Below are 18,547 nucleotides of genomic sequence, written 5' to 3' on the forward strand. Positions count from 1 at the left end.
CTGTGCTGTAATCTGTCTGTATACGCAGGATTTCATCAGCACCACGCGTTTCTTCTCAGTGGTTTCACAAAACTCAATATTCCAGCACAGCTGAACCACCTGTGCTTCATGTAAAAAGAAGGCTGTCATCTACAAGTGTGAGGCTCATTGAAGTTGCAAACCATTTATAAACGCTGTTATAAATCTGTAGTATCAAAAGAATGTAATGACAGGCTAGGAAGCCAACATCAGTTGTTCTGATTCTGATTCATAAAGGAAACAGCTGTGGGAATAGGCGGCTTATATACACGCGTTTTTCCAACTTTGGTGCTCGTGTTTGCGTTCGTAGCTTGAGACAATGGAGCTTGATTGTCTAGCACTTAATGACGGCAAAAGATTCGATTTTCTAGATCACAGCTATACTTGACTAACCACAGAAAGGTTTGACCCATGACTTGAACTGCAGTTGCTTGAATTTACACTGAGGTTTATGTGGAATATATGGTGTTGCCTTGCCTCTTGTTTCCGGTCGCGTAGCCCCATCCTTACCACACGCCTCCTGTCTGCAGCATGTGTGGGTAATGATGGCAGGAAAATGGGTTCAATACAAGGGTTCAAAGAGCACTCTGCCTCAGGCCATGACGGCTCTTAAAAGGCAAGGCAGGACTTGGGAAATAAATGACATTTAGGTAGTAAGGCAGATTTAGCATAAAGTGACATTTAGGTGGCAATACGTAGCCTTTTTTTTTTTTTTTTCCTTTTTTTGAATGAGGTAAAACATCCCATGACAAACCGGTGCAGACATTGACGAGTGTTTTGATGTTTTAATGCTACACTTTATCAGTATGGATGTCAAACGTTCGGGCAACGCAAGGGTTCAAACATTGCTTTGTTTTGAGGATGTCACACCGGGACAGATTATAGTTACATTAAGTAGCCTACTCCTTCAGATTATTTGATGTGAAACTGTTAAATGTAGCAGCTGTACACCTCTTGTAGAGACTCTTTCATTTTTGTGTACTGCAAAGTGGACAAATGCAAATAACCTAACACTTAATGCAAAAAGGTTTGGGCATATCAAACATCTGCCAGCGTCAGCATCAGCAAACATCACAGACATCTTCTGGGTGATTACAGCGCTCTGCAGTCATATTAAGAGTCATGTGTTTCGCTGCAGTCAAACTCAACAGCAGGTCATTTCACTCGTTAGATCTTCTCACTGGTTGAAGCTGCGCTTAATCGGTTAAATCAAGCATTGCCTTTTTAAAACGGCTTGCTTGTAGCTCTTGTTTGGCACACGGATGGTGACTGATGACTTATAAAGATCAGCTAGAGTGAGAAGAAGAAGAAGAGAAAAAAAAGTCTCACATGGTGATCAAAATAAAGCTGCAGGGTGGCAGCACCGTGGCTTTCAGGCTGTTTGATGTGTTTCAGTGTAATCAGAATGGACTCTGGGAAACATGGAACAGTTCAAAAGAAAAACACTACACTCTGGACTGCGTACAAAAGAAGTTTAAGAGAAATTTGAAAATTCCAACAGATGGTGAACTTGGACTGAAGTGGAGTAGATGAACGGATTCATGGAGGGTTTTTGATTTTACATCTTTAAGTGGCACACTGCAGCTACTGGACTATTTTAATGAAATTCTATAAAGTACCAAAAAAAAAAAGTCAATTTGGCATTCGTCAGAGTTCAGCTGTTCAAGTAATTTCGATGATATTGTACTCTAATTAAAGCTGCCACCTCATTTTATGTTTCCAAATCTAGAGCTGTCCAAGCTGCTGGATTTCAACTTCCTCCATTGTGTGTGTGTGTGTGTGTGTGTTATCTAGTTAAAGGACAGCACACCTGGCCACGTTATTCTGTTTTAATTGTCTTGTGGTTCAAGTGAAATTATAATCTCCAAAGAATGATGTTTTAAAAAATCTAAAGGAAATATTTCAATCATCACTTTCATCCTCCATTTCTCCTCTAGACTGCACAAACTTTTTAGAGCTTCCAGCTCTATTTATTTATTTATTTATTTTTTAAAAAGCTGCAATAAGAAGATTTGTGCTGGCAGACTTTGATCTGTTTGCTATATGTGTGTGTGCTCCGTACAAATAGAAATCTAAATTGTCCTTTTTGGTATGCAGGCTACCTGCATATCTTGAAGCATACATACCCATTTTTTATCTGTCAGTAGCTACATGACAAGAGGTCAGCCCCTCAAGATCAAATATTTTTCTTACTAAATGACGGATTTATTATACAAATAAGTTGTTCGTCTGACTCTGAACCCTCTGTGATTGAAATATACCCCTGTGTCAACAGCATCGCCTCTCAAACCGGGTCCCGGGCGATGGAAGGCTGCCACAGCGGATTACTGAGCAAATATAAGTGGGAAATGAGTGCAGATCTGGGGGATCTACCCATCCACATCCCCGGTTTGACATTTCCGTCCAAAGGCCAACCTTCCTGCGCATTGTTAGATCAACGAAGCCCTCGATGGGAGCTTTTATTATTCGATTTTTTTTTTTTTTAAGATACTGAAGAAGTAGAACAATGTCAAAAACAAGGGCAAGACTTTACGCAAATCCAATCCAAAAAAAAGCGCAATATGTGCGCTCTCCGTTTCTTTTCTTTCTTTTTTTTTCTTTTTTTTTACTTTATCTTGTAGTGTTGTAATGATAATGATCTAATCCATCTTAACCTGGGCGCCTAACAGCTGCGATTAGGGAAGGCCCACTCCCTTCCGCTCAGAGCTATAGTAAAAAGTCGTGCGCTCGTAAATCTAAGCGCCCTGCGTTACCATAACGCGCGGTGAAATCATTATTTGGCGACGTGGTGTCAGAGACACTCTCATCTCGTCTGTCAGGAATCCAATTTCCTTTTATTTACATCCACGCTATAGATTAATTACTCCCCCGACTAGTAGCCTGAAGGAATTAAGTTATGAGATCCTTTTTGGTAGGCTCCGTGATTAATCCATCGCGGCCTATGCAAAGAGGAGAGGAGGGTGGTTAATGCTGTCGAGATAGCATCGTTACATTATTATTATTATTATTATTATTATTATTATTATTATTATTATTATTATCTTAAGTCAGTTTGGAGCTGATTTCATTGCTATAATGCTCAGGCAGGACACCCAAAGCATCATGGGATGGGACAAGAGGAAGTTGGGGAGGGTGTGAGGCTAAATTATCTGGAATATGGGGGGAAGGCCCTTTTCAGGCCGACACCTATATATGATCAGGCGACTCTACGGCCCCACTATTGATAGAGCTTTAAGGGTTATGATATCGGTGAAGTTACTGATGAAATACCCCCCCTCCTCCCTGATTAATAGAGGACTCTGTCGTAACGGGCTGACATATGGTAGGCGAGGCAGCTGGGGACGGTACCTCAGGCATCCCCTGCAGCCATTAACATATTAGAGGCTATTGTGCAGGCAGACAGTCCGACTTCATCCAGAGCCCTTGTGCAGAGAGACAGCACCCCTGAGCTGTTTGATATAGGCTTTCAATAATGCATTACTCTTCAATCCGCCAGCGGAGCTGTTCGTGGTGCTGAAATTATTGCCATGTGGCGCGTGCGGTGCCGCGCGTGGAGTGTGTTCAGTGCCAGCGGTGTTGTTTCTCTCAGTAGACTGTGTGTGATGGAGAAACTTTGAACTCACCAGATAAGATAGATAGATAGATAGATAGATAGATAGATAGATAGATAGATAGATAGATAGATAGATAGATAGATAGATAGATAGATAGATGCACATGCATGCTATATTAATAAGGAATAAACACTCGCTCTCTTGGACAGATGTTGCCTGACCTAAACACGCTGAAAACTGCGAATTAATTTGTTATTATCTTAATAAACTAAACAAAGAAAGTTGCATTTAAACATAAAAGTATTATTTTTCCACATCGTAAATATCCAAAATATTCCTTCTAATAATCTTAACATTGCATTTATAAACGTTTGACATTATAAACTTGCATTAATAAAACAGTTCAGGATGGATAACACCTTACCATTAAATTACCAAAGAGCTGATTTGTTCTAAATGTAGCATGTGTATAAGACAGATAGGTTGCTAAACAAATATAAAAACTAAAAAAGTATATATTTTACTCACCTTGTAAAGAATCGCTCCCTCTTCTGTCCATGTGCCCAAAAGCTAAAGAAAAAAGCAATAAGGAGCAGCGGCTTTTTCCTCCATCCGCCTGCCTTCTTCCCCCCTCAAACACCCGATAGCTGTCTGAAAATATTGCATTTTATATCAGCAAATGGCGATTAATATTGCATTAACTGCATTTAAAAATTCGGGTTTTTTTTTTTTGTTTTTTTTATGGAGCTCACCAAAAAAAAAAGAGAGAGAGAGAGAGAGTGAATAGAAGTATTTGGAGGAGAGGTCACACTGTGGTCATCTACAATAAATACATTTCTTTTTCTTTTCTATAATTTACTCTCTCCTCTCTCCCTTTCATGTCGCTGCTGAGTGATTCTGACTGTGCTGTGAAACTTCATTAAATGTTGATTGTTAGCTCTGATTCAACAGCAGCAGCAAAAGGCGGTAACTTTATCTTCGTGACGATTTCCAGACAAGCAAATCAACGTTTCATGTAACACTGATAATATTTAAGCCCCATATATGTATGTGCAAATACACGGGCATTAAAGGCACAACATACCAGTTATGTATTTTAATTAACTCGATTCTAATTATAGTTATTAGATCAATTAACTTGTTCTGTTGTACCTCATTAAAAAGGTAAAGCTATTCTTCTATAATAAATAGTATTAATATTATTACATCCTGCATGTTTCTTTACATTTTTACATATTTATTATATTTAAATTGGCACAAAAATGTATTTAAAGGTTTAGAAGGCCTGCAGTATTTTCATCTGACAGTCCTTGACTTTGATATGATTTGCATCAAAGCCTCATGCTCCAAAATATGAAAAAAATAACAAAATAAATTGGATAAACTTTGAAGACATCCAAACATTATTTCGTTTGATTAACATTTTATCTCGATGTTACAAAATGCAAGAGAAAATGGTCAAATAAAAAAAAGAAATCATATCAAAAGTGACATCTTAAAATTAAATCATAAGGAGTTGTGGCCACAATAACAGGTTAAAGCATGACATCAGTGTTGTTGTTTTTGTTGTTTTTTGTTTTTACATTTAAATCTTAATAACTCTGCTCAGTACAGGCCCAATCACAACCAGAAAAAAACATAGTTTGTTTTCTTTCTTCAATTTATTAGAAGATTGCTGGAACACACCTCCCTGTTGAATTTGGCTTACAGGATGAATAGTACCAATGAAAGTAAGTAAGAGGACAACAGAGGAGAGTGGAGGAAGTTGTGAAAGAGGAGGAGGAGGAGGAGGAGGAGGAGGAGGGAAGGAGGAGACAGTGGGACATTTTTCCATGAATGCACATGTCGCCGCAGTTTTGTAAACATACTTGTGCACAAAGTAAAATATTACTTACACAACGTGTTTTTGTTTTTTTTTCTCTTTTCTCTCCCGTAACAATTAACACGACAAACAACGTGGGGATCTCAATGTGAAAACAGGCATTTAAACAGTGACTTACACCATCCACAAAAGAAGGTCTATCAGTAGACAGCTCTACTGTATACGCAGTGATTTTTTTTTTTCTTTTTTCCAATGCATAGAGTGTTTGCACTGCAAACCGAGACACATGAAAAGAAAAGAAAAGAAAAACTTTTATTTTTCTCCTCGATGAAGCAGACAAGGCTCTTCGTGCTCTCTTGGATGTGTTTGAAACTTCTTTGTGATGCCAAATGGTGTCCATACACACACACACACACACACACACACACACCCTATAATTTATAACAAAAAAAAAAAAAACAAAAAAAACACAGGAGCTCACCTCTGGTAAGTGACAGTGATGTCTGTATATACAAAACCATTTCGACATAACCGACCTATAAACCTAAAGGGTCTTTTTGTGCAAATTCAAAATAAATATATCTCTAGATGTGACAGCCTATAGAGGCTAAATTACCGCCCGTGAATCAGGATTTCATGCAGGCCTACATTATTTTATTTTTTTTAAGCCATAAAAGTTTGCAACTAAATTTGACTTTATAGCAGCCTCCAAAATAAAAATAAAAAAACGGATAAATAAATGAACAGATTCATGAATTATTCTATACCAACAACGACAAAAAATCAAACCAAAAACACAGTTCAACAATCAATGAGGTAATTCGTAAATGGCTATACTTCAAATAATAGGCCTATTCGGAGAAAATAACTCGCTATAGTATCAAGCAAATTACCTCTTCACGTGTTTTTTTTTTAAAGGCAATGTCGACGTCCGCTAAAACTTTTTTTTTCCCTCGAAACAACTGAGCGAAATTTTGTGTAATCTGTTATTTGCATACTTCACATTCACCGATAACGTGAAAATAAACAAGATATAGTATGAAGCCTCATAAAATGGGTATCTAAAGCCCATTGTGCGCCAACGTGTAAAATCGCTGGAGACAAAAGACTGAAAATGGTGTCTTTAGAAGTGTCCCTTGGTCCCCAAATTCAGTCACACAACTTTTTTTTTTTTTCCTTTTCTTTTTTGTGTTTTTTTTCCCCACCACCTCCACAGACTCGCCCATCAGTGAGTGGCGGAAAATTTCAACCTCTTCTGCTTTTGTCTTTGGTTACAAAACCACACTCGCACCACATTTTTTTTCAAGTCCAACTTTTCAGCTATAGCTGCTATTTTCTCGGATGACGGTCGAGGCTGTACGGCGAAGTAAGCCTCCAAAGATCTCTTTTCTGGGGCCGCTATCGAGGTCCTCTTGCGTTTCTTCTCCCCTCCGTTGAAAATGTCAGGTTTGCTCATTTTCTCCCTCTGGGCCCCCTCGGCCTCCTCCAACCAGGCCTGGAGGATAGGTTTGAGCGCAATCATGTTGTTGTGGGACAGAGTTAACGACTCGAATCGACAAATTGTACTTTGGCTCAGTGATCCCACGCCGGGGATTTTGAGATTAGCCAGAGCGCCGCCCACGTCCGCCTGGGTCACCCCAAGCTTGATCCTCCGCTGCTTGAAGCGCTCCGCGAAAGCCTCCAGCTCCCTTGGGTCTGTGTCCGAGTCATTGATGGACGGGAGTCCGGTGTTAGTGAGCCCTGGGCCGCCTTGACTCCCCCCGTGATGGCCCGGTAAGAGCCCGTGATGGGTGAGAGGCGAGTTCATACTCATAGCCTGGTGGGAGAGGTGACTCAAGCCGTGCATGTGAGAGTGCGGATGGGAGGAGGTGGAGATGAGCCCTCCGCCGCCACCTCCGCCGCCCCCGCCACCTCCACCGCCGGTCCCGTCGTGCGCACTGGACATGAGGGCGAGGGACGGCGAGGTGATGTGGTCCATAATGTCCGGGGGCTCCAGGTTCTGGTGATGGTGGTGGTGATGGTGATGATGGTGGTGGGCCAGTGGAACCGTGGACGTCGACGAGCATGGCACGGTGCTCATCGTGTGGTAGGTGGCGTCGGGCTTGAACGGGTGCGTCTTGCCCTGGGACACGGCGATGTCCACGGCCGCCAGAGCTTCGGCCCGGGCCAGCAGGGTCTCATCCAGACTGGCAAATATGTTACTCTGCAGCTGCAAGGGCGGAAATTAAACAGGAGAGGAGGGGAGAATGAATGAGTGCGAAGTGGAGAAGAAAAGGGAGAAGAAAGAGAAAAGGCGTCAGAAAAAAAGAAGACAAAAACATAAATAAATGTATCTGTCAGTCGGGACTTTTTTGGCGACACATAACACAGCCGGAGTATTCCTTCAGAAGCAGCAAGTCATAAAAATTAATACAAAAACATTAAAGCCGGGCTTTGCGCGAGCATGCTTTCAGAAAAAAAGAAGAAGACTCTTCGAGTGATTGCTGTGGAATATGAAAAAAACATTAAGTGCGCGTCTTGGCTGAATGTGCCTTGGAGCACCCCGTGTTATTACGCACAGACAGCGTTCAGCGCGACATGCAGCCTAGGCACGGAAAAAAAAAAGAGACAAAGTCGAAGTTTTTTGGGGGGGAATAATTTACCTGTGGAGTTTGTAGACAGGCTCTCCTTATAGCTTCCGAGCTGGAATGCAGGGTGGTGTACTTGTGCTCGGGTAAGGAGGGATGCATGGCGAAGTGCGGCTGTTTGCTGTTCATGGACATCATCTTGGCGAGCTTCTCCAATTAAAGTGCACGGGGAAAAAAAAGGGGGGGAAACGGCTACAAGAGCTGGAAAATAGTCATAGATACACAGTGATCCTTTGCCTATCCAGTAATGATGCGGTGTAGTTCGCTGTGTAGTGCGCCGAGTGCAGCCTTGAGCCCGGAGATCACAGAGATGCCTGCAGTCTCTCAGACGCACTTATCTGTCTACTGTTTCCCACTGCTGGGGATGAGAGAGGCTCTTACACCTGAGCGCCTCAGATCTCGTCAAGCCCGTGCTCGGCTGCTCTCGCGAGACATAAACTGCCAGAACAGTGAACAGGCTGACAGATAAAAACTGCTCACAGGGCAGGCAGTAACATCTGGAGACTAGACGCTTGCGTTTTTTTTTTTTTTTTTAAGGGCTCACTCCATCCAGCCACGGATCTGCGCCCGGTCCCAGTGCCTTTAGGCCTTATTCTTTACTTAGAGGCCGTAAAAAGCACTGACTTAACGCTGTTTATTTTAGCAGCCATACACTTTAAACTGATCATTACACATCTGATTACAGAAAGTTGCTTTAAAGGGACAATAAGACAGGGGAAGACATGAGCAAGCACTCAATATTACAAATGTTTAAAGGAGACATTGATACATTTGTTTTATTGACTTTACTTCTTGTTTACACCGGTGCCACATATTTAAATATGCAGGTCTGTCTCTCATCTTAACCCTTAGAAATAATGAGACCGCCGCCCTATCATTAAAGCCCATCATCGCCAGATGAGCACTAAACAAATTGATTTAATACACCAGCGTAACCTTGTACACAGTCTTTACCTAAATTAATTAATCCCAATGAATTAACACTTCATTTATTCAAACCACAACGGTTACCCAATTAAAATTTCATGCAGCGATTAGAGGTATGTGAAATATACATGATATCGTTAAATTTGCATAATAAATAAGGCGCCTTGTGCTTCAGCGGAATGACTGCACATGTGAGGTCTCTAATGTGTGTCGTTACAGGCTACAGCAGGATTTTAAATCTGCGTGGATGGGCCATGCCTTTTGCGACCTTTTAAATGACAGCTAATTAATATTTGTTACTGTTACTAATCATGTAATGGAAGAGTAGCACAAAAAGAGGAACACATCATGTAAAAAACGTAAATAAATGTAATCGCAATGTAGAAAATTCACAAAATATGAGCCTGTGGTGGTTTAGATTTACCTGAATCGTGATCTAAAGAAGACACAAAAACACACAAGAAAACATTTCATACATTGTTTCTCATTGCATTTCTATTTTATTTCTTAACACACGCTTACATTGCAAATATTTAATTCAAAATATCGCTTTTTATAGCCATAGTCATGTTCATCTATCTTCAGCCCTGCGTGTAAACATAAAAAGATTACCATGAGGACTTTACTGAAATGACAAACACATACAAGTATGCCTCGGCACCAGAGTTGATGCACCACAATACCACAAAAAACAGTATAGAAGTGTTTGTCCACACACACACACACACACAACACAGGCAGACTGGAAAGACTCGCCTCGAACGCATTTAACTGCCACAGAGAGATCTACAAGTAGACTACACAACAACTGACAAACCTGTCTTCATTTACAATATCAGTAACAGACAATAAGTTACGCCTGAGCATAACTTCCATGTGGTCTGACCAAAACAGACTACATGTCATTGAACACAGGTTCAGTTTTTTAAAAACTTTCACATGAGCTTTGAAAGTTTTGTGGGACTGCTTGTGTTAAAGGGGCTGTGAGACTTTCTCTTTGTCGGCTGGCTGATGTTCAGTGTTCTTGTTGTGTTCACAGGTTTACCGATGCAGCTGGAGAAGGAGGACGAAGTGTTTACACGATCGTGGTCTTGGCTTGCTGGACTGAGACGGCCAGAGGGACCGGCCTTATTCTCTTCTAGTGAATCAAACAGCAAATCAAAAGACAGTTCGTCAGTCTGAGAGGATCCTCCGTGCGCTGCACAGTCAGGGACGTGGGCACCGCTCAACATGCTTGACCCCAGTGCAGCAAAACTTTCCTCCGCAGAGCCTTTTGGAGCCTCTTTGTCATCCATGTTGTCACACGGCGGGTGGTTCTTCTCGTCGCTTTGTGACACAGGTTCTCCGACGTGGCTTGTTGAGACGTCGGGACAGGTTTGTGGTTCTGGGACGATAGTGTTGTCCAAGTCTGTGAGAGGGAGGGAAGCCAGAGAGAGCTGTGATCCCCGGCTACTGGAACTCTCACCATCCAGCATCATGGAGTCCAGCTCTGTGATTTTGTCCAGATAAGCTGCATCCATGGAGGCCTCGCAGGACATCTGGAAACTATCAGCATTATCACCTGCATGTTTAGTAGATGTGGCTCCTTCGACTGAGCTTTCGGTGCTTGGACCTGGACACGACTGCTCATCGGATTCAGATCTCTGCCAACCACCCCAGAAGACAGACTTTGAGGGCTCCATGTTGGTTTTTGGAGGCAGGTCTTTAGGGAATGTGTCAAGGCTGCTGAATTGGTTCTCCACTGTGCTGGTACTCTTGCTAGGACTAGGAAATTCTTCAAAATCAAGCCTCCTGAGATAAGACACGGGTTTAAATGCAACTTTCTTCTCCCGGATGCCCGGGCTTCTCAGAGTCAGGGACCGAAAGGCAGAGGATGGAGTGGTGGGCAAAAAGTCAGAGGAGGTGCTTTCCAAGTCCACGTTTTTCTGCTCTTCAGCCAGATTCTTTTGAAACGGTTTGTGATCTGCCGACGGCATGAACATCAAACTGTGATTTCTAGAAAATGTCCGACATTCTGCCTCTGGATTGCTGCAGATCGAGCCCCTCTCGTTGTCACTCAAGCTTCTCATCATCATGTTGATTTTCTGTTGCTGTGTGAACGCTTCTGAAGCGGCCTTGCTGCTCTCACACACCTCCTGCACATCAAGACGTTTCTTCTCGGACTTTCCGATGCGGGACTCGAGGTCTTCAATGTACTGGTCACTGCGCTTCAGAGCCCTCTGCAAGTGGTCCACATCACGCTCGTATTGCTGGATTTTAGCTTCCAGTGCTGCCACTGTGTAACGACCAAACCTGGGAACAGATAACTTTATGTCTTTAAATTGCTCATGTATGATAGTGACATTATTTGACATGTGCTTGACCACATGACATTTTATTTTATGTAAAGTATCTCATTTGAAAAGAAAGTAAAATATAAGAGATAAAAAATGTTTTGGAATATCAATTTATTCATGAATCTGCCTCAAACACTGAACTGAATTACCTCATTGCTCCCAATGCCAAAAATGTGCAAGTACAACTATATCATAAACAGTTGTGACGTAAAAGCATGTATAAATACATATAAATATTTGTGTGTTCCTTTCTAATTAAATGCAAGTTAAATAAAGAATCTAAAGTTCTAAAATCTAAATTAATATTGCCAGTATGCAACTACGTGCCTTCGTGCTTCCAGGCCTGTGAAGTGAAGCCAACTCAAAGTGTCTTAAACCTGCATTCTTTCTAATGAGCAGCAGGGGCACCACACTTGGCTGCACAAAAGAATCTGATTGTATTGAGCTTTATGGAAAGATTACCATAGTTCTCATTTAATTTATAACCTCAGCAAACAGTTTCCTCTTTATTTTATGGTCTTGGTCACTAGTTTCAGGTTTTCTTCCACAGAGCAAAACATTCAATTTGTAAATTTTGGTTCTATTTAGAGGAAAATAGACGATAAAGCCGGGTATGCTTTACAGCGTGGCTACCCTTTACACTGACAAGTCACTAAGCTCATGAAACTCAGCTCAAACTGTCAAACTAGGCAGTGTTGATCAAATGTATCAAGATTTTGTTGCACTATTGCATATTTTTCCAGATATATTTTAGAATTTTGTCACTCATCAGCTCCACACTCTCGTCTCAGCCATAATGCCGAATACAAGGCTTGTCTACCAACCAGCAAGTGACGTCACGATGGGTTTACACTTGGTCATTAACGTAAGACAGACACTTACTTCTGAGGTGATCTGCTCACCACCTCTGCTTTCAACCTCATATTCTCTTGGACGATTCGATGACGTTCTTCGTTTTGAGACCGTAGTGCCTTGTTCACCTGAGGACACACATTTGTAGTTCACATTAGTGTTTATGCTGGACAGAAGCGTCAATGAGCTCATCTTTGATCAGAGGTTCTATTGAAAGACAGTATATAAACAACACTGTCATAATGTTCACATGAATTGCATCTGTTCTTCTTTTCGGGGGATTCAGTATGTTATAGATAACTGATAACTCAATATGAATGCAATTATTTAACCTGAATTACATGAAAAATTATGAATATCAATATGGAAAGTATCATTTTTACCCTGTGCTCTGTCTGACTTCACTAAAGTCACTTTTCTCTTTCAACTATTAACATACGGTAGTATTAAAATCATTCAATTTATGAAGTATTATAAGTTCTATACCTCTTTAAGCTTGTCCATGTCCTGCTTTACTTTATCGCAAACATCTCTGGCAGCTCGTAGCTTGTTTGTCCATTCCTCCGGATCAACTTTCTGGTCATCTGTTTGCACTGTATTAATGCTGCAGGGATTCAAAGCGGTCTTCAGTTGTGACTCCAGACTTTGATTTTTTGTTTTCAGCTCTTCATTTTCTCTGATGAGCCCTTCGATTTCCTCCTGTTGGAGAGAAACAGAAACAGTGTTGAAAAGTTTGCACACTTACTATCAAAACTTTTGTCGCCCCTTTTTGGCACCGTGTTGTAATCTTAAATAATAATTAATTGCTCTCAGAATCAAACAATTTATACTTCAGCTCCAATGCAAATAATCCAAAAAGCAACAATAAAATGCTCTTACAGATATTGTGTGTGTGTGTGTGTGTGCAACATTCAAGAAAATCTGCATCAGTGGTTACTGTACGTCTTTTTAGTGATACATCAGTACAAGAGCATCAACCTGCTGTGACCGTGCTACTGCTGCGAAACTATGAGACATGAAAATACATGGCGTACCTCATACTCCCTTAAAAGCAGCTCCCCTCTTGTTTTTCTGAGACATTTCCTCATGGAAGGGCTGTCACTGTGATCACTCTCATTTGTGCCTCCTGTAAATACATGAATACAGTTACAGATAAACAGATTTAACAAAAAAAAAAAACGTCATCTTTGACTCCCATCTGCAGATTTCTGTCCTTGTAACCTTCGCTTAAGTAAAATCACATTATTCCACATTCTGGGGAAAAATGCTTGCTGGCTGTCTAACCCCCTGAGTTAGATGACAGGATTAATATCAGCTGTATCTCCATCCAACACTGAAATTGGTCCTGGATATTTTTACCCTACCTAAGCACAAAAACTAGAAGCACATACAAAAAAAGTCTAGCCTCTGTCCAAAGTAAAAAAAAAGTGCCTTCTATCAGCTCTAAACGGGTCTCATATTCATGCCAATATCAGGGAGTAAAAAGTTCCAATAGATATACGTATATATATTTATAATAAAATATGTTTTTTTTGCTATGATCCCTCAAACACTTGACAAAAGACATGTAATGCAGGCAGGATGTTTTACAGGTTAACAATAAACATTGTCCAAAATGACATTAGTGCACTGAAACTGTTAATTTAATAATGATAAATAACTAGACATTACGATTCATGTCCTGATTAAAAAGAACGTTTTCATATAGTCACATATTGGACAGCACAAACAAATCAGATCAGCCTAATGACCCGTCGGTCAGGCTCTGGTGCTGTGTGCAGTCATCGGGTCTGGCTGATCGAAATTCAAGTTGTATCCACAAACTGGGATCAGAAGATAATACTAATAAAAGCTCTGTTACCTCTCAGCTTTTTGCATGAAATATTCTAGTGGATGACTCAAAGTATTTGGAGCCATGTCTGAGCTATACGTTCATCTTTTGTCATTAATATCCAGGAAAAGGGGAAGAAAGGAAACCATGAAAACTAAATGAAAGTACAAAAACTATGTGAAGTATGTAAGCAAACATGCAGAAATACACTGTTGCCCATAAAGTCTTTGATCAATCTCTTCCAAACATATCACAGTGGAAATTAAACTACAATTAACCTGATGTGTATAAATAGAAATAAAAAGATGAACGCGTCTGAAAACAAAATTATATCCGTTACGGTCAGCGGTGCATCTTGTCTCTGTGATTTTCAATGACATGATTCACTCGTGTACCTGCAGAAAAGCTGAATCAACAACAAACTATTTGCAGAAAGTCTTAAAACATTTCAAAACAACTACCTGTCCGTCACTCCTCACCATCTCTGTTTACAGGCTTTAGACTGCTTGGTTCACTGACCTGAGATAGTTCATTCAAAGTTCATCATACAACACATAAGTCATAAACTGAACAATTGATAACAAGCATGCACAGCTGCTTGCACTATTTAACATGTGCTCAAAGGTGCCATGCTGCAGGCAGATGAAGCCTTGCATTACCTCTCCTCTCTTACTTACTTTACGGTTGTTGTTTTTTTTTTTTTTTTTTTTTTTTTTTGCAGTGGACCTACTCACCGATGATTTCTCTGCAGGGGCTGTCTGCTGTGATGGGGACTCTGCAGGTGGGACACTGGCTGGCTTTCTTTAACCACATCTCCATGCAGGACGAGCAGAACACGTGGTGGTTGGCACAAATGACCGGCTGTCTGACCTGCAGCGGAGAGACAAAACACAGGCAGGTTATGTTGGAAATAAACCGGGAAACACTTCGTAATAATAACAATACGTTACTAGGCAGCAGTTTAAGCGTGTGCAAGTACGTCATCTTTGTTTTTTTTTACCTTTCCGAGACATATCTGACACGAGATCGGTAAAGTGAGAGAAAGAGTGGATGACTGAAAGTTAAGAGCCATGCTTTAAAGCAACACACGACGCACACACACACACAGAAAACACACACACACTTCCTCCTCACGAGATACAAATTTCCCACCCAGGCTCCGCGCGCCCAGTCTGAGAACTACGGGGAGTCGAAACGGCCAAAAAGGCGCGAAATTCGCAAACAATACAAAACCGCTTTAAGTTTGCACCCATGACAAATGGCTGCGGTAAGTACACATACTCAAGTACCGCACTTACTACTACAACTTTGAAATCTTTTTTTTCACTATTTACATGTATTTTAACCCAGAAACACAACCACACACATACAAAGGGATATGCATGGGAGGGTTGGTGCCTTGCTCAAGGGCACCTCAGTGCCCAGGCCGTGTTAGTGAGTACACATACTCAAGTACTGTACGACCTAATACTATAATAACTCTGAGGTTTGGTTTGAGTAATATCATGCCAAATTCAATTAGCTCCATTGTATGCAATTTGCTCCACTATAATGGGGGTTGAATTACTCAATTACTTTTCCTGAGGCGATTATATAAGTTTAGCTTTTAGATTTGTTACTATTTATTTCTTATTCATGAGTATTTTCTCATACACCTTGTATATACAGCCTGTTGTTACAAATTCATTTTCCAAATGTGGGATTTTTAAATCTCTTAAAGTCTCTCTTATAGTCTTAGCTTATCTGAGTTACTTACTTTTGGCACTAAGTAATTGTTGATGATATATTTACGCATGTTTACTCAATTAAAAACTAGTAATAAGTAAAATATTTGAACACAACTGGTTTATTGGTTTATTCATAGATTTAAATAATGTTATTGTGTTTGCCAGTTCAGACTGAGAAATCTGTAGCTAACCATTCTAACTTTGAGTCTCAACCATAACAAATGGCTGTGGTAAGTACACATTTTCAAGTGCCGTACTTACTTACTACAGTTTTGAGCTTTAATTTACTTAATTAGCTCTGTTGTATGCTACTTTATACATCTATTCCACTTCAGTGGGAGGCAAATATTGTATTTTGCTACTGAACCATACTGGATATTTTTTGTCACTTTCATCCACTGTGCAGTATCACTGTGTACACATGTCACTCTATCAATATTTTAAATAGTGTAATATATCCTATTTATGTAGCATACAGAAATACTTCTCAATACGCATACACAAAAACACACATTTTTCATTTTCTATTCTAGTATAGCCTATATTTTGTATTTTATATTATTCTTTTTTACCTAACATTTTTATAGTATTGTATTTTACTTCTTCAGTTTATTTCTATTCTTTATATGTAGTGCTGTTACACAATTAATTAACCTGCATATGAAACGTGTAGTGACGTGTAGTCCACAACATTTAGCATTAGCTGACGGCTAATCTTTAATACCAGCATGACTAAATGTAGCGCTGTTAATATGGTGGGCTCCATGGCAGAGGACCTGTGGCGTCTGTAGATATAAAAGGCTCATTCTAAAGTAACGATTCTTATTTTTAGGTTTTTATGGTGATTGATGATTCAGTTTCTGCCGTATTCTGAAAACGGAGTCCTCTAAATCTTAAACACTGGACCTTTAAAGGTCTGAACTTTACACTGAATTTACATCATATTATATCCCTTTTCCAACACAGGCAGCCATGTGGAGGAGGAAAAGTAAACTCATGGGGAAATACAGCTGTATTCTCTATAAAAAACCTATAAGAAACCAGTCATACAGAGAGATGCTCAAATTAGGGTGTGATTTGCATGTCACAACATATACTAAAAATGTTAAAAATGAAACTAGAAAAAGACGAGGTTATACGGCATGCTTTCTATTTGGGTTAAAATTACCTTGTAAACAAATATAGCTGTTCTTCGAGTGAACTCCCTCATGTTATTTACAGAGTGAAGTTCATGCTAAACTTAAAGCAGATAGGGACTTGCTATCTTGCTATCGGTCAATGTTTCTACCAATAACAATGTAGTGTCTTCACATATTTAGCTTTGGTTTGATTGTTTTTGTTGTTTTCTTAAAAATGATAAATCACAACAAAACAGATTTATTTATTTCAAACGGAAGTTCCTCAATGTAATATTTTGCAAGCCTTCATCTCAGGTAAACGATCTAATTTATAACTACGCCGAGTTATCTAATATTAGCATAATTTCCACCACAAATATTTCAAACGACATCCACCACAGCTCAGCCCAAAAGAGCCATTACTCATATCTAAACCAACATGTCCTGTGCTCCATTGTATCTCAAACCAGGACATCTTCTCAGGATCTAACGTGATTACAATTGATTGAGTGTAAAAAAAAAAAAAAAAAAAAAAGCTTGTACACTGATCCTACTTTAAAAACATCACCAGTATTTGTTTAGCTGTTTTCAACAGAATATTAAATGGATCACCGGCCAGCACTTGTTCTCACTCATTTTTCTAAGCACCGCTGGTTTTGTGAGAACTTTTGGAGTGAATGTACACAATTCAAATGATTACATGAGTATCAATTTGCATAATACTACTTGATGTTACTTTTTATTATCGCCGTACAATGAGAATTTTCTTAAATGTATACAGACCAAGAGCAGGTTGTATACAAACTCGGAAATACTCAAATATTTTTAGTAACCGTTTCGGATTGAACTAAAAAAACTGTGAGGATGTGTTTGCAGTACACGCTTTTATTCAAGCCCATATTCGTCTCAGTATCACAAATGACTTCAAAGAGCGCCTGACATACGAGATGCCGTCAGAGAGACTTTCTAGTGTGCCATAGTAAACCTGCAAAAATGTAACTGAAGTGGTTCATGTATTTCTTACTGGGAAACTCACTCTAGAATAACCAATAACAGACTGAAATGAAAAGAAATACCCGTTTTCCGACAAGTCCCATTGTCCCTCTAAGATTGCATTGCTTTGCAACAGGCCAGTCATTAATTGATGACAGTCAATTAATCACAGCTGGTACAGACGGCTGCATCTATTGATCTTGTTCCAGCACTTATTTTTCATCCCTAAATGACACCGATTGCCAGATTTGACCAGCATGTGTAATGGACAGTGAAGAACCAATGACCCGAGTGTCACTCTTACCACTGGTCGGGATCTGGATCCCCCTCCCCCATCTCTGGGCAAATAGCATCTTTACCATTTAGCTTGGAAAGGTTTAGACTGCCCTAAGAGCACAGCAGCGAAACAGTGCGCTCTGGTGCTCAGATGACCTTTTCTGTTTAAGGCTTAATCTCTGACAAATGCTTGCTTTAATTAGCCTGATACCCCCTGCCTGGACTGCCACCCCACCCAGCTCCCCTTAGCTTTCTCTCACGCTCTCTCTCTCCATCTCTCTATCTCTACTTTTCTCTATCTTCCTCAGTTTGCTTTTTGGAAATGTGAGGTGGGACAAAATCTGTCCTCTAAGACAAATATGGTGTTCAGGACATACAGTGATAAGTATATATATAGTAAATATCATATATAATATATATATATATATATATATAGATATATATATATATATATTAGTTAGTATCA

General features: G+C 40.1%; 2 protein-coding genes across 2 annotated transcripts; both read right to left on the reverse strand.

Moving 5' to 3' along the window:
- Positions 1 to 5,830: 5,830 nt before the first annotated feature.
- Positions 5,831 to 8,498, reverse strand: pou4f1 (POU class 4 homeobox 1). Its single transcript, XM_010729965.3, has 2 exons — positions 8,037 to 8,498; positions 5,831 to 7,603 (listed from the first exon to the last, which is right to left on the reverse strand). The coding sequence occupies exons 1-2, from the start codon at positions 8,157 to 8,159 to the stop codon at positions 6,620 to 6,622; spliced, it is 1,107 nt and encodes a 368-aa protein (XP_010728267.1). The 5' UTR covers positions 8,160 to 8,498; the 3' UTR covers positions 5,831 to 6,619.
- Positions 8,499 to 9,359: 861 nt separating this feature from the next.
- On the reverse strand, positions 9,360 to 15,155 carry obi1 (ORC ubiquitin ligase 1). Its single transcript, XM_010729964.3, has 6 exons — positions 14,968 to 15,155; positions 14,702 to 14,837; positions 13,171 to 13,262; positions 12,623 to 12,835; positions 12,167 to 12,264; positions 9,360 to 11,240 (listed from the first exon to the last, which is right to left on the reverse strand). Exons 1-6 carry the CDS (start codon positions 15,037 to 15,039, stop codon positions 9,884 to 9,886), a joined length of 1,968 nt encoding a protein of 655 aa, XP_010728266.3. The 5' UTR covers positions 15,040 to 15,155; the 3' UTR covers positions 9,360 to 9,883.
- Positions 15,156 to 18,547: the final 3,392 nt, after the last annotated feature.

This window comes from Larimichthys crocea, chromosome VIII (assembly GCF_000972845.2).
Source record: "Larimichthys crocea isolate SSNF chromosome VIII, L_crocea_2.0, whole genome shotgun sequence".
NCBI classification, from domain to species: domain Eukaryota; kingdom Metazoa; phylum Chordata; class Actinopteri; family Sciaenidae; genus Larimichthys; species Larimichthys crocea.

Bases quoted from the DNA above. Each gene is read 5' to 3' on its own strand.
- pou4f1 (XM_010729965.3), bottom strand. From the start codon at position 8,159: ATGATGTCCATGAACAGCAAACAGCCGCACTTCGCCATGCATCCCTCC. The intron at 7,604-8,036 runs GTAAATTATTCC...CCGCCCTTGCAG, and splicing joins CCTGTCTACAAACTCCACAG to CTGCAGAGTAACATATTTGC.
- obi1 (XM_010729964.3), bottom strand. From the start codon at position 15,039: ATGGCTCTTAACTTTCAGTCATCCACTCTTTCTCTCACTTTACCGATC. The intron at 12,836-13,170 runs GTACGCCATGTA...TCTCTCCAACAG, and splicing joins TGCTTTTAAGGGAGTATGAG to GAGGAAATCGAAGGGCTCAT. The intron at 12,265-12,622 runs GTATAGAACTTA...GTGTGTCCTCAG, and splicing joins ACATGGACAAGCTTAAAGAG to GTGAACAAGGCACTACGGTC.